Below are 20,222 nucleotides of genomic sequence, written 5' to 3'. Positions count from 1 at the left end.
TGCTGAGGAGGACGCACCTGCCGCTGCCGCCGCTGCTGCTGCTGCTACCGCCTCTCTCTCCTGCGAAGCTTATCAGCGCGCACAGCGGCCCATCTCCAGTAAGACACCAGGGGAAACCCTGCCGGCGTCAGTCAGAAGTGTCACACACCCGCACACGTGGAAAATCATAGGACGGAGACGAAAACAATTCTTTGAAATGATAAAGCCTTACGAAAAATAACTCTAAGAGTGGTCCTGCTGCAGAAAGAAAGAAAGAAAGAACAAAAAACAAAGACACAACAACTTTGTTCCCTTTGGAAGATTATAAAGAAGAGCCGTGATAATATCTGAGACAGTAACAGCAGCAGGCAGAGGAGATTATTATAAACTGTGTGTCATCTCTTCTCTGAGAAACACGAGAAGAAAAGTGTGGGAGTGTGTGCGGAGTCATTGGCTATTGTGTTTAGAAAATAATTGTATAAAAGTACAACTGGAGCTGTCTCGTTTCAAACTGAATCAGGTGGAGGAAGCAGGTCCAGATCATTTACTCAATTCAAACCCTCATATGAATGATCCAGGAAAATCACAGAAGAGAAAAAAATCCAAAGTGAAAGAATTATGCAGCAAAATGTCATGTAATATTATATTATATTAAATCAGTCACATATTACAGACTTCATCTGTAGCTATGAAATAATTTATGTGTTTAGCTTCAAACTAAAATTCTCAAACTACACGGTAGAGAAGTACAAAAATAGAGTAACCATCAAAAGCAGTGACAGGTCCACAAGTACCACTCTTACATCTGTTTATTCTTCAAGTATGTCAACCCACAAATTCATATTTTGTGCTTTTAACTGAGCCACATTTATCAGACAAACAGTTTATTTTATATTATTTTACACAGGAGCATAAAATAAGCCAATAAAAGTTGGAAAGTCGGAGCTTTAACGTGTTTTTTATTGACTTCTTTTATGCCTTTATGTCAAATAATTCAACATAAACTTGTGGTCTGACAAATGTGGCTCAGTTAAAAGCACAAAATGTGAACTTGTGAGTTGAAATATTCAAAGAACAAGCAGATGTGAGTGGCATACTCGTGCACCTGCCTCTGCATTCACTGATCACTTTTGTATTTTGAGTATTGGTCATTTCTTACGAGACGCCGTCTCCGTGGCTGATTTCCCCCTCTACACTGTGAGATGGTTTCATTCACATATCTGTAAGAGGGAAAATGATTCTATGTGTCTCGTGTATCGCGACCGCTCACACTTATCTTTGTGAGGCTTTGAAAGGGGGCCCCTGACCCTGAGGCTGGAAACCCCTGCAGTAAACTACCTGGCTGTACACCACAAGAATGAATCAGAGTAGAAGTAATTCATAATACATCAGCCACAGGTGAAAATATTCTTCACAAAAGTCTGCTTTTATTTTTAAAAGTACATTTTGCTTTTCCTGTGCTTTTAGTTAAATGCATTTTGAAGTGCCTTTAAACTGTGGTGTTGCTACTTTTACTTGAGTAGAAGGAGTTTAAAAAAGACAGATTTTATCTTGAATAATGAGAAAAAAAATCTAAAATGAGCAAGAATAAAATCAAACATAACAGCAGAGAAGAAAATGTATTTACAAAAGTGTATTTTTCTCCACAATCCTGCTAATAATCCCTTCATATCTAACAATGACTGCTCTAAAAACATATTCACTGGATGAATTAAATCCCATATTGGTGGATGTTAAACTGAACAAAATCCAAAATCACATGTGTAAGTTCATTTATTCCCGACACGAAAGCTGAAGTTTCCCTCAAACAGACTGCGCACTCTTTAAATAAAGCAAGCAGAACCAAATGTGCAACTTCAACCTGGGAACAATAGTGCAATGAATAATAAACCGCTTCTGGTGTTGTTTTACTGGAAGGATCCTCCAGCTTCCACGCCGTCTATAGAAACTCCTAGTCATATTTCAAGTACAAGACACAGCATAACATAACTGACAGGGGGAGTGTACGCCGCTAAATGTGGGCTCACAGTGTGGACTGTATGTACATATTTCCTTGGTGTCGTGCTTGGCTGCCCTTGCATGTTGTTTTGACAGTTAGAGGCAAGGACATGACATGACCGAGGGAACTGACGACACCGGCACAAAATCCCCCCCTCCCGTCACATGGCCGCTTAGACATTCTGCAAACGTGAGATTCGGTCGATCGTATCGATACAGAACTTGCTCCCGTTCCTGGATCCGTGTTGAAAGACAGAACGTTGGTAGCGTAGGTGTGACGGTCCGGGCAGAGGCCCACAGCCCTCGGCTGCTTGAGGCTTTCACGAGACGTGGTTTCAGGTGTGGCTGGTGGCCAGTGCAGGGGTGATGCTGGTTGTTAAGGCATCGCCGCTGTTGCTCTTAGATTTCTGAGCTAAAAGAGTCTTAACCTCTTCATCATCGTTGAACGGGTTCTTCCCGTACCGCTCCTTCCACCAGGCGCGATACTGGGAAAGAGAAGAAGGAGAGTTAAAGAAGGAAAGTCTTCCTTTGAGCCAAAGCTGGCTATATATATATTTTTTTTATTAACACCTGTAGTAAGTAGATTTATTCAAACATAATGCTCATCAGAGTGTAACAGAATCTGAGCGCAGGCAAACTTTATGAGGAAGCTGACCTGATGTGTAGAGATTTAGACGGTTTAAACGTCTTTATTCCTTACAGAACTAAATTTCTTGCTTTCATGTGTGTGGACAAGTAAAAAAACAAACATTAAAACCTTTTAGCACACATGTGTAGGATGCAGGATGTAGGATTGCATCAGATCTGGACAATATAGCATGAACCTCTGTAGCCTCTGTTCAGAACACTTGAGCAACCTCATCCTGTCCATGAAATGTCCTTGTTTGGGCGTAGTTTGCTGCATCTGTGCCAGAACCAATCTGCACCAGGTTTGTCATCATTGATGGACCAATGAATTCTGAGTTCTACCAGTAAAATCTAAAAGAAAATGTCATCTGTCCATGAGCTGAATGTGTAGAGAAACTGGGTCATGCAGCAAGACAACGAGCCCAAGAACACAAGTGGTTCTACAAAAGAACGGTTGAAGAAGAACAAGATGAATGTTTAGGAACGGCCAAGTCAAAGTCCTGACTTTAATCCAATAGAAATGTTGTGGAATGACCTGAAGCAAGCAGTTCATGTGAGGAAACCCACCAACATCTCAGAACTGAAGTGGTTCTGTTCTGAGGAATGGGCTAAAATTCCTCCAAGCTGCTGTAAAGGGCGGATCGGCCGTGACCGAAAACCTTTTGTTGTTGTTGTTATTGCTGCTCAGGGGGTCCCACCAGATATCGAAAACAAGGGTTCATATACTTTTGCAGCTCACTGAGAGTTCTCTTTGTGTACTTTCAGGACTTGTGAAAACGCACGATTTGAGTCATTTTTATTCAAAAATGTTGAAAATTCAGAACGAGAACATTTTAAGCGGCACTGTATACTGTACACGGTGTCCAGGGTCCACAGAGCATGTCGCTAAGATTCAACAGCCCAGCTTATTGAAGGCACACACGGTGGAGACTTGTTCTGGCTGAGACGTCTGACTTCCTGTTGGATGTCCGCACACATGCATGGGATAGATCGCACAATTTGTTCGTATAACTCTTCTAGGCTCGTCACTGGATTAGCGGCTCCTTTCCAAAATTATTTGATTAAATTAAATTAAATTCAGTTTGATTTATTTGACAATCCAAAAGCTCTCGAGATTCTTTATGGAACCCAAAGCTCGAAGCCCCAAGAGCAAGAACTAAGTCAACGGTGACAAGAGAAACTCGTATGGAGGGGCCCATCTGCTCGAGGCTGGCCGGGTAGAGACAGAAAAAGACAGAGAAGGGAAGAGATGATTACAAAATTTGCAAAGTGTGGCCAATACACCAAAATTGCCCCACCTGCTTCTATCCCTGGGGAATTAATTAGGTTTTTACTGAAGTCCCCGAAGGGCCATATTACCGACGAATGTAGCGGGACCAACCACAAAAATGGTTTTTGTGTTCTGTCTGTCCGTCTGTGGAGAGGATGGTGCACAGCCACGCAAGATTACAAAGCTTTAAAGACGTGTAGATGAGATAAAAAGTTAAGAAGGACGTTATTATGTTGGTGGGTCTAATGGTTGGTGTGATCCCAGCAGCTCAGTCAGAGCAAATCTCCAACGTACATGCTCTTATTCGGCTCTAGTCTGGATGATCTGTGGACCTGAAACATGTGAAAATCCACCATGAACATTCATTTTTTGGGGGATATGCAGCTTGTATAGGTTTTCTGGATTTTAACATGAAGTTTCGATGTGGCAGCCAAACAAACAGTGGACTGAGATAATTCATCCTTAGCCGTAAAGACCTTCAAATGCTTTTTTTGCATTTTGATCATTCATGCATCAACTCCTGCACCCGGACATGAAGTTAGAGAATTCAGATCCACAAACACCATGTGAAACGGGAGTCAACTGAAATGACTCACCTCCGTCAGGTCCGTGTTTTCGAACTCCTCCAGCTGCCTCAGGAAGCCCAGGTTGGGCCCCGCGCACGGCCGCGCCGACCTCACCGCGGCCAGGGCCTCCACCCAGCCGCGGCCCGTCACCGTCATGATGTAGGCCACCACCAGAGTCACGCTGCGGGACACGCCTGCCACACTGAGAGCACAGCAGACCTCCTCAGCCAGCAGCTACTGGTAGTAACCTGCTCATATTCAGAATCTCTGCTTTAGCGTAAAAAGAAGTGAAACCCCCTGTTTCCTAAAGCTGTGGTTAAATGCCTGATTTTGCTTGTTTGATATGAGAACAGATGAAAGGTGATGAGATTAATGATGAAAGCTTTAACCAAAATGCTCGGCGGACTGCTTCTGTTTGGTGACAGTGATGTGGTTGAAAATGAGAATTGGGTAACTGAAATCTTAGGACCTCCAGTCAGTGATCGCTGCGGGGCAAATATTAAAGAGTAAAGTAATACTAAGCATGCTGTACTGTCATATCATACACCTGATGTGACTCTTGACTAAATTATAACTTAAAGTCTTTTGAAAATTTACAGCAAAACTTGAAAAAAAATTGAGATTTTCATGCAAAAACAGAAGATGCAGAAGCAGAAAGTCCTAAAGCAAAGCCGCCCTTGTTCAGCCAAGTCTTATTTCCGCACCGGATGAAAATAAATAAATAAATAAATAAAAATATGCAAATGAATTCACACATTTGAAAAAAATAAAAAGCTCACCAGTGAACGAGGCAGCCTTCTCCTTTCAGCCGGGACTCGTGGATGAACATGATGCTGTCTCTGAAGTACTGAATCCTGCAGAAATGATCGTATTAAACTCTTTAAATTAAAATATGACATAAATAGGACTGAGGTCCCTTGAAATTATATAATTTTTTTTATTGATTGGGCATAAAGTTGGTTTTATTTGGCTTGCAATCTGTAACTGTAGCTAAAATAAATTTAAAAGTAGAAAGAACTGTGTTCATAAGATGTGAAATTTTACACAAAAATCATGAATCTATGAACTGAACTTTGTAATAAGATTCTAACTGGAACCATTTAACCTTTATTATAGAGATTAAATTCTTTATTTGTACTTCATTAATAGACATTAATAATAATTAATACTTCCAACACTACTCACAGGTTTTGCTTTGAGTGGTCAGCTGCCGATATACAGAGGTACGTTAGGTCCTGCAGGGGAGGGAGGGAGCCGTTTAGATTCATAAAAACGCATCAAATTAATGTTTTTTATTTGAATATTGAGAGAGCTTAACCGTTCGACGAGGGTCATTTGTTTGCGCACACTTCCTGTTTTCTGTTTCTGACGGGGGCCCCGAAACCTCTGACCCTGCCGCGGTGGCGGGTCGTTACATAACGGTGTTCATGTGTGTGTGTGTTTGTGTGCTGTGTGTGTGCGCTGTGCACCTGGCAGCTGATGGTACATGCAGTGGACAGAAACCACCCCGTCCTAGTATGACTGCACCGCTGCAAAACCCCCAGAGCCCTCTGGGACAGACCGAGCTCTGGAAGTGCTCGAGACAGGTCAGATCACACACACACAAACGAGCCCCAGACACATTTATTAATGCAAATCAACCGGTTTATATCGAAGGAGATGTCGGATTTATATCAGGGAAATGATCATTGTTGATAAGAGTTAGGTTATGCAGACAGTTACTGAAAAAGTCCTCTTCTATCTTTGCACCATCGATCGTAAAACTCTTCAGGACTGTGATTCAGTGATGCTGTTGATGCACACCGATCACAAATTTTGATCACTTGTAGAAAATAAATAATAATTAGGGGATCAGACCTTGCTGTCACTGTGGTTCACTTTGCAGTATGTTAATTAGAGTCACGTACTGTACAGCAAATATCACATCCGACCTTAGAGACTTAGTGGTTGCAAATTCTACCTTCCTCTCTCAGGAACCATCGTGTGTTCTTCCAAGAAATCAATCAGTCAGCAGTTTGACTGTTAGGTATGCAAATAATAACCATCCCATCTGGCCAGTGGGTCTACAGCAGACCTGAGTCATCATTACGCAACAGAACTCACACAAAAAAAAAAAGGCAGAGTCACACCTATAAACCAGACAGAAGAATCCTCAAATCAAGGTCTGTGTGCTTCGGGATTAACAGTTCAGAAAGCGTGCGTGGGCCTCCCTCCCAGGCTTAATTTCGAGCCCAAAACCTTTTTAAAAGTTTTGGTGGTTGACCAGTTTGGGTAGTGATACCGTAATACAAGTTGCTGTTTCTCTTCACTGTTCAATGAAACATGCTAGCATGGATGGAGAAAGTGTACAAGAACGCCTCGTGCTCGCTTTCAGCAAGAAAAGATGAAAGTTGTGAAAGCGGACACAGAGGATTCAAGATTCTCAAAAACGAGTCCGAAGAGGGCGAAGGCCTCCGACGGGGCGCTAGTCAGCAAATCCAAATAAATGCTATTCACGACTAAAATCTGCAACATATGAATCTTGGGTGTAACGAGAAGAAAAACCACAAAATTCAGCTTTATTTATCAGAAGCGTGTCTTAATACCAGATAATGACATTAACAAATATCACCAGTACATCCCCTCACCAAACACAAATCAGTGAGGGCGGATTTCTCTTCTTTCCCGCCACTCACTTCTAAATGTAGCACTGTCAGAAACACCTTTTTTTTTTAAATGCAGTTCCACTTTCAAGACTTTCTGGACCTCGAGCTAAAAGCATCTCTTGTGAAAAAGAAAAAAAAAAAAAAAACGACACGCAGCAAACTGGAGTCACAGCTGCACCGAGCAGGTTTTCATAACGTTCACCGGGACCGTGCACGATCGCCGCGCCTGCTCGATGAAACCTGGTGAATTCCAGCTCTTGTGACCGACGCACAGTTGAAAATAAGAAACATCTGACTTTCACGCCGGTCTGAAGTGGTCCATTTCAGCAACCTCTGATCAAAATCTGACTTAAACTTGGAGAACATTGACTGTTTTTCTTCTTATTAATCCTTTAAAAACTGAAATATAATAAATAGATTGTTAAGGAAGTAGAAAGAGACTCTAATGTAGATCTAGAATCTGGAGCTGCAGGGAATTATCGATAAATCTATTAGTTTATCAACAGAAAATCCTTATTTTAACATTCAGTGCATCATTTAAAGACTTTCCAAACATCTGTTTCTGGTTCTTATCCTATACATTTTTCACTATATTTATCTTTTGACTGTTATTCATTCGCAGATAAACTGATAAAGATGTTAGAAGCTATAAAGACACAACGCTAGGAAAAGACATCGGTGCACTTCTGAGCTCCATGCCAACATTTCACACTTTCAGAATGAGTATAAATCAGCAGGGACGCCGAGAGGGGGGGAAACGACATCGATGCGCTCAGAGGCGAGGCCGTGTTCTCTAAGGCTGGGTGCGTTTTGGGGGGTCAAGGGGTCGTGCAGGCCGATGCAAGACACACAAAGCCTCACCTCCAGGATGGGTGCAGCTGTGTCGTGGATGGACAGGACGTGGGTGATGTTGTGCTTCGCCAGCAGCTCCCTGTCTCGTGCATCTGCGGACCGCAAAGAAAATCGAGAAATCCAACATGCACCATGTGCTGCAAGCTGCGGCCTAAATTAAGCCTTTTCTACCCAACAACAACCTCCCCTCCCACCCCCCATCCCCCTCCACTTATGTGTCCCAGGCATATGTGGCTTTATGGCTTCAAAGTTTTGCTCTTGTTTTGAACTGAAAGAAAAACCGGAAAACCAGTGTTTCTAAAAGAGTGCAACAGCTTGGCCCAAAAGCAAGAAACAGTAATTGTTTTAATCAAATTTTGTTCTTTAAAAGGAAGCCAAATGTTTTCTACCTTGGACAGATGTGCCTTGAGCATTTTTTCTCATGCTTTGCAAGTTTGCAGGATGCTGATGGTGCCACGAGATGAGTCTGCAGTTAGGCCAGATGAATCCCAGCGATCAGATTTAACGTCACGTGAGTTCAAATAAACAGTAAGACAATGACACATTACAGAGTAGAGTAAAGAAATGCTGGTTTAAATACTAGTAGGAGGAAATACAACCTCGAGCCAGTGTCCTCCAGCAACTTCAGGATAATAAAATGCCACAAGTGCTCGAGTGTGTCATGAAATTAATATTTTTATGGGCCGTCAGGACTCTAAAGCCGGCTCTCTGCTAAGGACAGACCAGGACGCTGACATAAATATGAAATAAAGACACTAAAACTGAGTTAAATCAAGTGGAATCTGACTTTTTTTCATTAGAAATGTAGAATTTCAGTGATAATAAGAAGGAAATAAGAGAAGATGATAAATATCAGAGTCAGAATCAGCTTTATTGGCCAAGTATGTGTACACATACAGGGAATTTGACTCTGGTAACTTTTAGCTCTCTTGTACAGAAGCAACTTAAATAAGTGTAAAAAATAAATAATAATAAACTGTACGCATAAAATAAAAATAGAATAAAAAAAAAATTGAGAGAAAAGGGATAAGAGCAGATATACACAATGATCCAGGAGCTAAACCAATGAGTTGCATCACATGAAGGCTAGCTGGTGAGACTAAGGCTAAAGTTATGAGACTAAACTTAATTTAAAATAATATATTTTTCCATTCCTTGCCACAGTCAACACATTGAACTCTTGGTCAACTAACTAAAGGGACAGCTGTTCCTGAAGTGTCCTTGTGCCTGATGACGGATGGATCATTGTGACCGTAACAAGATCTTTTGGCAGCGTAGCAGGAACTAAATCAATTCAAGTTTTCTTTTTTTTTTTTAACATTTCAATCAAAATTTACATCCTAAATATTTAGATTTTAACAGAAATATTAAACACTGATGCAGAAATCTATTTAATTCCTGTGATCTGTGGCCTGTTAATGAGAAAAATGATGATTAATATTCTCCTACAAGATGATTCAAGGCCGAGGAGGAAGCTCCAATAATAAATGAGACGCTGTTTTATTAGTAAATTCAGCTGAATTCAGTTTTATCCAGATAGCATCAGCAATGATTCGTCTCGAGGCGCTTTGCGGAACCCAGAAACCTCAACAGCGAGAAGCACGGCGACGGTGAAGGAGGAAAAAAAAACACCCTCTTAACAGGAAGAAACCTTGAGCAGCTTGTATCTGCTTGAGGCCGAGGTAGAGGCAGAAAAGAGAGCAGCAAAGATCCAGAGTCGTCTACGTGTAGATTCTGTGGCAAGGATTTATTTTGCACCATCTTTAAAACCTTCTTGCCCTTGGTTTCGCCTTCACTGCACAGACGAACGGTTCAGCAGGATGTCTTTAAATGTGCCAAGTCACCAGCAGAAAAGTCACATCAAAGGCCTGGTTGACATGAAAGGACTCACATTTCCTATTCGGCACCGGTTCCCTGAACGCGTCATGTTTACAAAAAGTCTTCCATATTTTTTTTATATATATATCATTTCCTGTGTAAACAGGATTCTGTGTGTGCAAAAATTTTTATTTTTTTTCCTCTAAGCAACCTGGTGACTGCGTTTGCCGCTTTGTGGAAACATGTGGAATGCAGTTCAGAGCGGGGACACCCCCGCGCCGTGGGACATCCCCTCCCACACTCACAGCCGCCCTCAAAAATAAATGTTTCCCCACAAACACACACACACAGACACACACACACACACACACACACACACACCCAGGTTTAAAAAAAAAAAAAACTCTGCAAATGCTGCTTTTCGCATCAAGTCATCAAATTAAAATCTTTTACAGTGACCTCCCCACTCTATAGAAACTGAGCTCAGTGTAGCATCTCACCACATGCCCCCGGCCGTATGAGGAACTGAAACACGCTCTACTACATTATCCTGAAAATAAATCAATTCTTTACTCACATGACAAGAATCACGCCAGCTTACCTTTGATGTTCCCCAGATACAGATCAGGCAGGACCTAAAAAAAAAACAAGGGAGTTCAGAACCGAGAGAATTGAAAACACGTGAAGCTGTGACTGAGACAAAGAGTTAAATCCTCACTGCTCTCCGATACTGCACCTTATTTATTCCATTACCCATGTCTGCCAGAAAGTCTCAGGACGCCAACATCGACTTTAAGACAAATTTAATTTATCTTTTTTTTTTTTGCTTCAGGGAGACTCGGACTTCAGCATCTCTCCCTCTCAAGCATCAAACCAACTCCTGATGACTCCTTCGTTTGACCCAAGGGATCATAAAGCCTTCGACACGTCCCCAGCTCATATCCCGAGGGTTACTTCATTGAGGATATGTCGTACTGACGTAATGTGACCTTAGCCGTGGAACACCCTGCCCGGGTGGAGGGGGCGTTATATTTAGACCTGGAGTGGGTCATGGGACCGAGGATGGGCACATACCGACAAGACAAAGATGGTCGAGGGCCAGAGGAGAACAGCTCCGGCAGCAGGTCACGCCTGGCTGTCACTATCTAGACGCCGTACAAGGAGCACTGCTGAATGTGGCCCAAAATACCTGCAGTAAATCATCTTAAAACTATGAATTCCCTCATTTAGTTCATCCAGAAGTGTACTCCAGTGTCTGCTCTTGAAGGCACTGAACCAAATGTTGTAAATTTAATGATCTAGTGTGGCTAAAAAAATCCCCAAATATTCAGTTTGCTGGAATATAAATGAAGGAGAAGCAGCAAATCATTCACACGTAGTTTTATCGTTTATCTTTATTCTCAGAGGACGTCCACTCCAGCCTTCTTCAGTCACTGCGTTTCCCGTAAACCTGGCCTCATCTTCAGCACAGAACAGCGCTGCTCTGCGAGGTGATCGAGGTATTTTTAGCGCCGGGCTTTGTCTTGTTGTTCCTGTGTGTGGTACAGTGTGTGGCAGACGCTGACACAGGAGAGTGGGGGCGTTTACCAAAAAGCCTGCCCGCCTGCCTCAAAGAAATCTGAGGCTGAACAGCTCATCGGCACCGGGGAGACGAACCCATTGATAAACAGGCGCATGACACATCAACTGTACGAAGCAGGGCCTTTTTTTGAAAAGGTTGAGAAAAAAAAAATGAAATAAATAAATAAAACACCTCGAGCGGAGCAACGCTGCCGAGCGTGTAGGTGGGTGTATGTGTGAGGAGTGGGTGGGGGCTGCATTGTATGGTTAAATTGTTTTGGGTTTTTTTAGAAGAAGAAGAAGGAGAAGGAGAAGAAAGAGAAAGTAATTCAGGAGGAAGTTTGATTAAAGTTCACTCGTTCCACCCAGCAGATTATCACTGGCTTCCTGCGGCGCAGCCGAATCGAAGGCAGTTGATTCAGGGCTTCGACACTATTCACGACTTATTCGACTTTTCCAGTGAAACTACAGTTCAAAACCTGAAACATATTATATTTACAAAGATAAAACACAGATAATTTTCACACCTGAGAAGCAAGAGGTGTCAGCAGGGTGCTGAAGACAACTCTTCAGGGAAAAGGCATCCAGGACTCAGGTGCTCATGAACTTAATGAACTTAATGAACAAAATCCGGAGTTCAACAAGTAAACCGAGTAGTCTGGCCGATGAAACACTGGAGCTCGTTAAGAATTGTACTTGAAAGTTGTGCAAAACTTGTTGAAAGTCCTCAAGTTGTGTTCCAGGCTTGACTGAATGATGGATAAGCAGGTGAGTTATCAGCCCAGCCTCAGAGGAACGACCAGCAGCAGCAGCTCCTTCTTGCTATGTAGATAACCTAGATCTACACTGGAGGACAATTTACACAATGCTGTACATACAACTGTATATTCTCTAGGCATATTTTCTATTTGTATTCATATTTATATTACATTACATTCAATTCAATTCCATTCTGACTTAGATTTAGATTATATATTCTCTTTTTACCACTGTTTCTACTGAGCATCTTGCAGAGCTGAACACAAAATCTCACTGCACTGTTCCACCATATTGTCTGCTAGACAATAAAGGCTATTCTATTATATTCTAATCATTTGAAAACATTAAATGCAGTGAAAACAATTATCTGGACTGCCATGAAATCTGCTAAAATATTCAAAGTTTCTTGAGGGCTAATTCAAATAACATTTGGTGATCCTCCTTTGATGATTTTTTTTTTTTCCTGTAGCACCTGAGACAAGGTTTAACTTCACATTGCTTCAGTAAAAAGTTCTGACATCTACTAGATCCTGGTTTCCAGAGTTTATTTTACATCCTCCGTAGACCATGCATTGGTGTTTTTGTTTCTGAGTTGAAATCTTGGTAGTAGATGCACACAAACTTTACTCCAAACACTCACTTCGTGGTTAATTAAGACCATAGTCGTGACTTGATTGGATAGATGACAGATGAAAGATGTCAGGGACTGCTTATCCCGTAGTAGAGCATTGTCAGAGGCTGGAGTTTACCCCAGGTGGACTTTGGTAAACCTGGGTCTGATGCACAGAGACAAACGACCACCTGAACACCAACACGCATGAGTTCGGACCGTGGGGAGAAGCCAGAAAACCCACACAGGCGATCTCCACACAGAATGGTTTTAAACCCAGAAGCTTCTAGCTGCTGAGGTACGGGACGACCACACACCGCCGCTTCACATAAGAGGTGGAGAAACCTCACCCTCACCCACCCTGGACCCTCTCACCCCCTCTCACCCCCTCTCACGTGGTGCAGAAACCCAAACACAGGCTTTTTTTTTTTTCTTCCTCAGGAAACTCAAAGAGGCCAGACTTCCCTCTCAGCTGCTGCCGAACTACATCCTGTGCCACGGTGTGGTCTGTCAGCCACGCAGCAGAGAGCATGCTGGGAAGTGTCACACACAGACCTGGACTCTGTGTACGCTACCCACCTGCACACGAGAGGAAGAAGGATCTCTCTGCAGTGACTTACGTAACGTGCAATATCATTTTTATCAGTCAGTACTTGAACTCACAAAGCCACCTTTTTTCTTTTTGCTCTACAACCTGCCACTGCTACCTCAGGTTCATTAACAATATTGCTCCTACTTTACTTTTATGGTACTTTTATATGTGTATTTTATTATTATTTTTTTAACCACCTCTTTTGACTGCACTTCCTTCTCTTCTCTTGTTCTCACTGTGCTGCCGTACCAAGAGTCACAAACACCTACAGTGACAACAAGTCAAGTCACCTTCTGTATAAAATATAAGCCCAGTTTATGGCAAAAGGAAGAAAATAAATTAAAAAAGTAATGGATTAAATGAAAATCAATATTTAGCTGGGTTGGTTTCTGTGGTACCTCTGGCAGGAGGTGCAGGACAGCCAGGCTCTGTAACAGCTTCACACCTCAGGCCATAACACTTCTGAACTGCAAGTAGTCTGCTGTCAGGCTTGAGGATGATGCAATAATCATTTATTCATTCATCTTCTGTACCCACTTATTCCTGTTAAGGGTCACGGGGCGATGCAATAATCCAGTGCAATAATTCATTGCAATAATCCAGTGCGGTATTCTTATTCTTATGTACCTTATTACTGTTTACTGTTTGTTTTTTTATACTTTTTATTGTTTTGTTTTTAGACACTTTTATTTAAGTACTTGTGCCTCTATCTATCTATCTATCTATCTATCTATCTATCAGTGTGGTGGCCCTTTCAAAGAAACCCCTCTAGAAGACAACTGCTTGAAAAACAATTTAAACTGAATCCTTATTAAGGTTTTTGAGCAAATTAAAGATAATTTTATTGAAAAAGCACAGAGTGAATTAATGAGGGCTGCGTTCCATTTAGTGGATATCTCTCTTTCTCTGCATGCTGCCTCACTGTCATTGCTTAGAGCTGGAGCTGTTTCAGGTGAATGCATTTTTTGTCTGGTACTTTCTCTTTAAATTGCAACGACGTGGATTAGAGCCAACCTGATTCCAGCTTCCTGGTTTTCCTTCAAAACAAAGTTGCACTGCAGGGGCTGCGTGAACTTCAGTCAGATTCGCACTTTGAACAATCTTTAACCACCTCAACAAACTCTGCAGACGAGGACTGCTCTGTGTGCGTTTGTGTGTGTCTGCGCCTCAGAGCAATATGGCTTTGTTTCTACTCGGAAGACATTTGTATGTGTGCAGAGGAGACTTCAGGAGAACAGTGACAGCGACTCAACCCTACTGGTAACTGTTTCTACTGAGATGTCTCTGAAATGTTCACATGCACGACTCTTGAAGTCATAAGTAACCTCAGAGCTGCAGAGACGCAGCAGGAAATGTCTGCCCATTGCTTTCAGCTGCGTGTTCCTGCAGCTTTTCTCGAAGCGTGTTTGGCGTCTGTCCACTAGATGGCGTAATATCACCTGTGGCCGCACCATAAACAGCAGCATGCCACCACGGGCTCGTTTTATAAATATATATACACATATGTAGATTTATTAAACACCTGCAGAAGTCCACAAGACTGAATTGTTTTTCTGTGTGACCACTGTCTGTGTGGCTGCATTTACTCAAGGTCAGTGTGTATCAGTCATTATGACCTGCAGGGGAAACTCTGTCTGCAGAGAATAAAAAGGACAAGGTTTAGTTTAGTATAACTACAAATGCTGCTGGAGTCTTGATCTTCCTTCTTTTCCTCCTCCATGTGCATTGGTTGCAGGTGAAGTCGCACCAGAAATGCAATTTTTTACTACAAACATGCCATCTAAGATTTACAATATGATGCAAATGATTCTGATCTGAGTCTACCTGTGCGTCTCCCTTCAGCTCTTCAGTGACCTCAGGCAGGCAGCCTGTTAACGGAGTGGATCTGTACTACGAGCAGACCGGCAGAGGGAAACACGCCGTGCTGTTGGTTCCTGGTGCTCTGGGTACGGCATCTGTGTCTTTTTTTATGCAGCAACTTCAACTCGTTCCTTGATAAATGCCAGAAAACATTTTTGTCTTTTCCACCTCAGGGAGCACGAGGACAGACTTTGGTCCCCAGCTTAAATCTCTGGATAAGGAACGCTTCACCGTAGTTGGCTGGGATCCCCGAGGTTACGGACAGTCCCGTCCCCCAGACAGAGACTTCCCCCCAGACTTCTTTGAGAGGGACGCAAAGGATGCAGTGGATCTGATGAAGGTCTGTTGACTGGAGCTGTACAGTTTACTAAGAAGAGTCCCGTTGTGTCATTCTATTCTTATACAGTATTATTTTAAAGTATACGTTGATCAGGCATAACATTAGGAGTTCAGAGAATGGACATGGGCCTTCTGAGGGGGTGGGGGGCCTAAACATACATTTTCCTCTGTATGTTCATTATGTACTTCACCATTCATGCACAGAATCAGACAGTTAACCATCTCATATTTAATGCCAGGCCTCATTTATTACTTTTATTTCTCATTTTCTTTGTCAGGCTCTGGGCTTTGGGAGGTTTTCCCTGCTGGGCTGGAGCGACGGAGGAATCACGGCTCTGATTGCAGCAGCGAGGAACCCCGACACAGTCAACAAGATGGTTGTGTGGGGATCGAATGCATTTGTTTCCCAGCATGACCTCAAGCTTTACGACGGTACTCTGATTTGTCTATGTCTTGCAAAGCTGCGGGTTCTACACTTTATACGTTCTCTCTTATCCGTGTGCATGTTTTTTTTGTGGGACACACAGCGGTCCGTGACGTCTCCAGGTGGAGTCCACGGATGAGGCAGCCCATGGAGGAGGTGTACGGTGCACAAGTCTTTGCTAAAACGTGGGAGGCCTGGGTGGATGGAATTGCTCAGTTTGCTCACAGACCAGAAGGTGAGGACTCCATGCTGCTGTCGACTAAAAGGTCAAGTTGGACACTGGTTAACCTTTAATGTCCTCTGGTCAGGGAGTATCTGCATGGAGCTTCTGCCTCTCATCAAGTGTCCAACCCTCATCATCCACGGAGAGAAAGACCCCATGGTGCCCGGCTTCCACCCTCAGTACCTCCTCAAACACATCAAAGGTTCACGGTGAGAAGACAATAACCTTCAAGTTATTAATGCCACTGCTGGACATGAGCTAAAATAAGACTTCTGTTCTAAAATCTAGATTACATCTAATGCCAGAGGGAAAACACAATCTCCATCTCAGATACGCTGATGAGTTCAACAAACTGGTGGAAGACTTTCTGGAAGAGTCAAACAACTAATCCGATCTGTTTGATGTGGAAAATTAGGATGACTATTACTTGAAACTGTTGACATCAAGACAAATCACAGCTTAAAACAACAGAATATATACACTACATTAACTATATATTATTATAATCAGAATTTTCTGATTTGATTTGTATAAAGCAAGTGGAGAAATCTCAAACTTGACTTTGATTTTAAATAAAAATAAATGGGAAACAGCTGTTGTCCTGAACTGAAGTTACTGTGCCACTTTCAACTCACGACATCTTGGGCTGGATGATCTGGAGCAAAGATCAGCAACAATTTATTAACCTAACTGCAGACTGGACACCTCGCTGGAAAGTGAGGAAAGTGACCAACATTTCTAACTGCAGTATAACAAAAATGAAACCTCAGATTTCATAAGATTTGAGGATGCAGTCACCCACCACCAGAAATTATGCAATTCAGATTCCCATGTTTGGGGGAATTCACGGGGTTCGGCACAAGCAAGAGTATAATGACTGACCCTTGTTAGATAGACAGACAGACAGACAGACAGACAGACAGACAGACAGACAGACAGACAGACAGACAGACAGATAGATAGATAGATAGATAGATACTTTATGACTAGGAAATTTGTTATCCAGTAACATCTTTACACAGAGACAGGAGGAATTACAGTCAGCAAAAAGGGTCAAAAATAAAATAAAAGTGAGGTATAATGTATAAAATATGCAAGTATATATAAACAATATACAAAGTGTATGTAAAATATACAAAGTATATGTAACAATACACAAAGTGTATGTAAAATATACAAAAGTGCATAAAAGTATTAATACGAAATAAGAATAATATACCAAGAAACCCTCCAAGAAATAAAATCCTCCAAATTACTTTACTCTAAATTATTAGGTAAATATTTATTAACAAGGACACATCTTTCATAAAACGTGCCAAATTCTAAAGTTGTAATAAAGTAAATTTTCAATGTGAAACTTAGTCAAGATCGATTGTGCTGGGTGCTGCGCTCCTAACATCGACGATCGATTGCCTTGGCCTGCCATTTTCTCTTCAACCCGGAAGTAGCCGTTACTGTGTACAGCTAGTATCCACACGAGTTTTGAATGTTCGCAGCCAGAAGGAGGTGAAAGGAAACAAAATGAACGAAGTGCCGAACGGAGCCGAGTTTGACGCCATCTCGGTGCACAATTTCTCGGAGAAGATTCTGGAGCAGCTCGTCCACTTTCATGTCATGAAGCTGAGCGGCGGCTTTTTCCTGTGGGTCGGTTCGACTCCGGTTCTGTCCAACCTGGCGGTGTCCATGAGCAGCAGATACGTGAGTACAGACAATCAGTGCACGACGAGAGGGTTTCATTTCTTCAGTTCTGGTTCTTTTCTCTGGTATTTATCTTGTTTGGTTCTGGTAATAGATGCAGACTTTTTACTGCATCTATTTACTTTTTAAATCTGCCCTCAGGGATCAATAAAGGCTTATTTTTTATTTTGAGGGATGCTAATGGCTGTTGTGCTTTTATTTTTTGTCTCCAGGATTCAATGCCATTATCTACATTAGTCATGGGGGACCCATCCAACACTGCTCCAAATTCCTTGGCACAGAGATTAGGTAATGTACAACCCATTTATGTCTGTTAAAGCTATAAAAAGTGATTGAAAAGTTATTTTAAGCTGCAATTTGGTCCATTTCTTTATTGATATTGCAAGCTTTGGCTCAGATTGATGTTTTGGCAAAGTTTCATAATGAAAGTCAATCTTCAGACCTGAAACAGGAGCAGAGTGATGCTGTGAAATAAACATGTTTGATCTGGTAATGGTCAGAGTGGATAGAGAGCGGTCTGCATCGTGTTACCATAAAACACAAGACTGACAAAGATAAAAGTGGTAGTGACGCTGATCGGGATGAATTGTTGGTTTCGAGCAAGTTTCAAGCCTCCAGGTCTCTACGTGTCATTTATATTCGCCCGTGGAAGCAAGGAGAACAATAGTAGACCACATAGAGTAGAACAGACTTTATTGCCGTTTGCAACAGGTACAAGAAAGTACAGGTACACTGGAATGTTTGTACGAGGTGGAGTCAGTCTTTTCTGAGTCTAAAGGGTTCTAAATACTGTAGGGGAAGATGGGACCATGTGGTTGTGTCAAAATAAATGAAATACATTTAACTCATTTTATTTCAGGGGCCACATACAGCCCAGTTTGATCTCAACTGGGCCAGACCAGTAACATTATAGTATAATAACCTATAAATAACTCTTCCCAGTGACTTTCTTTCTCGCTCTGTCTCTTTCCTCTTGGTTCCACCCACCTGGAAACCTGACAGGTTAACTGGAACATCACTAATTGGCTAATCAAACAGATTGACACCTGTACATACCATTAACGCCACAAGTGTTCGGGAACCATGTTGGACATAGGATGTTCCATATACTTAATGAACCGTCCCAAATACCAGTAATCTTCTATTTCATTTTTGCGTTTTTTACTTTGCAAATTCATGCCGCGGGAAAGATTAGATCCTCTAGCGGGCCGGGTGTATGTTTGACACCCCCGCCCTAGCCCTAGCCCAACCAAACCAATGAACTGCCTCACCACACTGCACAGGTGGAAATCTGTCGGGCTGTTGGCGTTGCACACATTTATTGCAAATTACCGTAGCAAACCATTATTGTGTTATTTTATCAAACTAAAAGTGAAATAAATGTGTGTTTCTGTTTGCTCTGCAGCAAAGAAGACCAAAAAGCAGGTATTTGTGAGTTACAGTCTTCCAATGACGGACTCCAGTCTCAGCCTCTTGGTGGAGGACAGGATCAAAAAGGAGCTGGAGCTTCACCCTGAACACTTTTAAACCACATGTCACCGTTTAGGACGTGTCTCCCGGGGCTCATCCTTCTCCTTCCCCTTCAGTGTAACCGTACAACACAATAACCCAAACCAACAGAACAGTCACATCTAGTGTTCTTTTATTGACATAATAAATTAAGTGGTTTATTATCAAAACATGTAGACCTATGGCTTTTTGTACAAATGCATCATATTAAAAAAATAACACTTAGAAAACGGCATTAGTGGTTGAGATATTCTTTTTTCTCTCCGTTTTTTTTTTTTTTTTTTTTTTTCCTCAATGTGTTGAAAACATACAAACTAGCAAACCGTACAGGGGTGTTCAAAATACGTGCTAAATGTGATTTTTTTAAAATGGAGGAGGTCTGAATCTGCTGGGTTCTGCTATATTCGCACAGAGATGGATGGTTCGTGTATCTGGTGATGTGCTTCAAAGTCTAGAAAAGTAAGGTCCGTACTTCATGAAAGAATGAATGAATGAATGGCACATGTGTACATACCTTACAGGTTTATGCAGTCCTAAGGGATACTTACATCCTATTAATGCACACTGATCACAACTAGGCCTGGTCTGTGCAGGCCGTACTGCTCTAATCTAGTCGTCACAAACGTTTATTTCAAAAGAACTGTAAAGCATTGTGCTGTCTGGCTAAGGTCACACATCCTAGGAGCAGGATGCAGGATTACAACATTACCACAGTACAGAGAACAAGGAGAGAGAAAGAGAGTTGGAGATATTTGCTAATGAAGGAGGTATTTTCAAACCACAAAAAAAAAAATTTGCCCTTGGCAGCATGGCAAAATAAATACTGGTTTTCTTTAATTACATTTTGTCTCTCTGTTTTGTTAAAATAACAGAGCCATCAACGATAAAGCCAT

At 42.0% G+C, this 20,222-nt stretch overlaps 3 protein-coding genes across 3 annotated transcripts; 2 read left to right on the top strand and 1 right to left on the bottom strand.

Moving 5' to 3' along the window:
• Nucleotides 1–781: 781 nt before the first annotated feature.
• Nucleotides 782–10,761, bottom strand: LOC311490707 (dual specificity protein phosphatase 22-B-like). Its single transcript, XM_084548342.1, has 7 exons — nucleotides 10,492–10,761; nucleotides 10,357–10,390; nucleotides 7,947–8,029; nucleotides 5,626–5,675; nucleotides 5,220–5,294; nucleotides 4,471–4,642; nucleotides 782–2,462 (listed from the first exon to the last, which is right to left on the bottom strand). Exons 1-7 carry the CDS (start codon nucleotides 10,510–10,512, stop codon nucleotides 2,313–2,315), a joined length of 585 nt encoding a protein of 194 aa, XP_084404468.1. The 5' UTR covers nucleotides 10,513–10,761; the 3' UTR covers nucleotides 782–2,312.
• A 3,466-nt stretch (nucleotides 10,762–14,227) lies between these two features.
• Nucleotides 14,228–16,714, top strand: bphl (biphenyl hydrolase like). Its single transcript, XM_084548337.1, has 7 exons — nucleotides 14,228–14,536; nucleotides 15,119–15,222; nucleotides 15,310–15,476; nucleotides 15,754–15,907; nucleotides 16,003–16,134; nucleotides 16,208–16,331; nucleotides 16,411–16,714. Exons 1-7 carry the CDS (start codon nucleotides 14,454–14,456, stop codon nucleotides 16,508–16,510), a joined length of 864 nt encoding a protein of 287 aa, XP_084404463.1. The 5' UTR covers nucleotides 14,228–14,453; the 3' UTR covers nucleotides 16,511–16,714.
• Nucleotides 16,715–17,453: 739 nt separating this feature from the next.
• psmg4 (proteasome (prosome, macropain) assembly chaperone 4) lies at nucleotides 17,454–20,206 on the top strand. Its single transcript, XM_084548343.1, has 3 exons — nucleotides 17,454–17,820; nucleotides 18,033–18,108; nucleotides 19,226–20,206. The coding sequence occupies exons 1-3, from the start codon at nucleotides 17,644–17,646 to the stop codon at nucleotides 19,345–19,347; spliced, it is 375 nt and encodes a 124-aa protein (XP_084404469.1). The 5' UTR covers nucleotides 17,454–17,643; the 3' UTR covers nucleotides 19,348–20,206.
• The last annotated feature ends 16 nt before the right edge of the window (nucleotides 20,207–20,222 follow it).

The sequence above is a fragment of the Chelon labrosus genome (genome assembly GCF_963514085.1).
Source record: "Chelon labrosus genome assembly, chromosome: 7".
NCBI lineage: Eukaryota > Metazoa > Chordata > Actinopteri > Mugiliformes > Mugilidae > Chelon > Chelon labrosus.
This window is presented reverse-complemented; position numbering and strand designations above follow the sequence as displayed.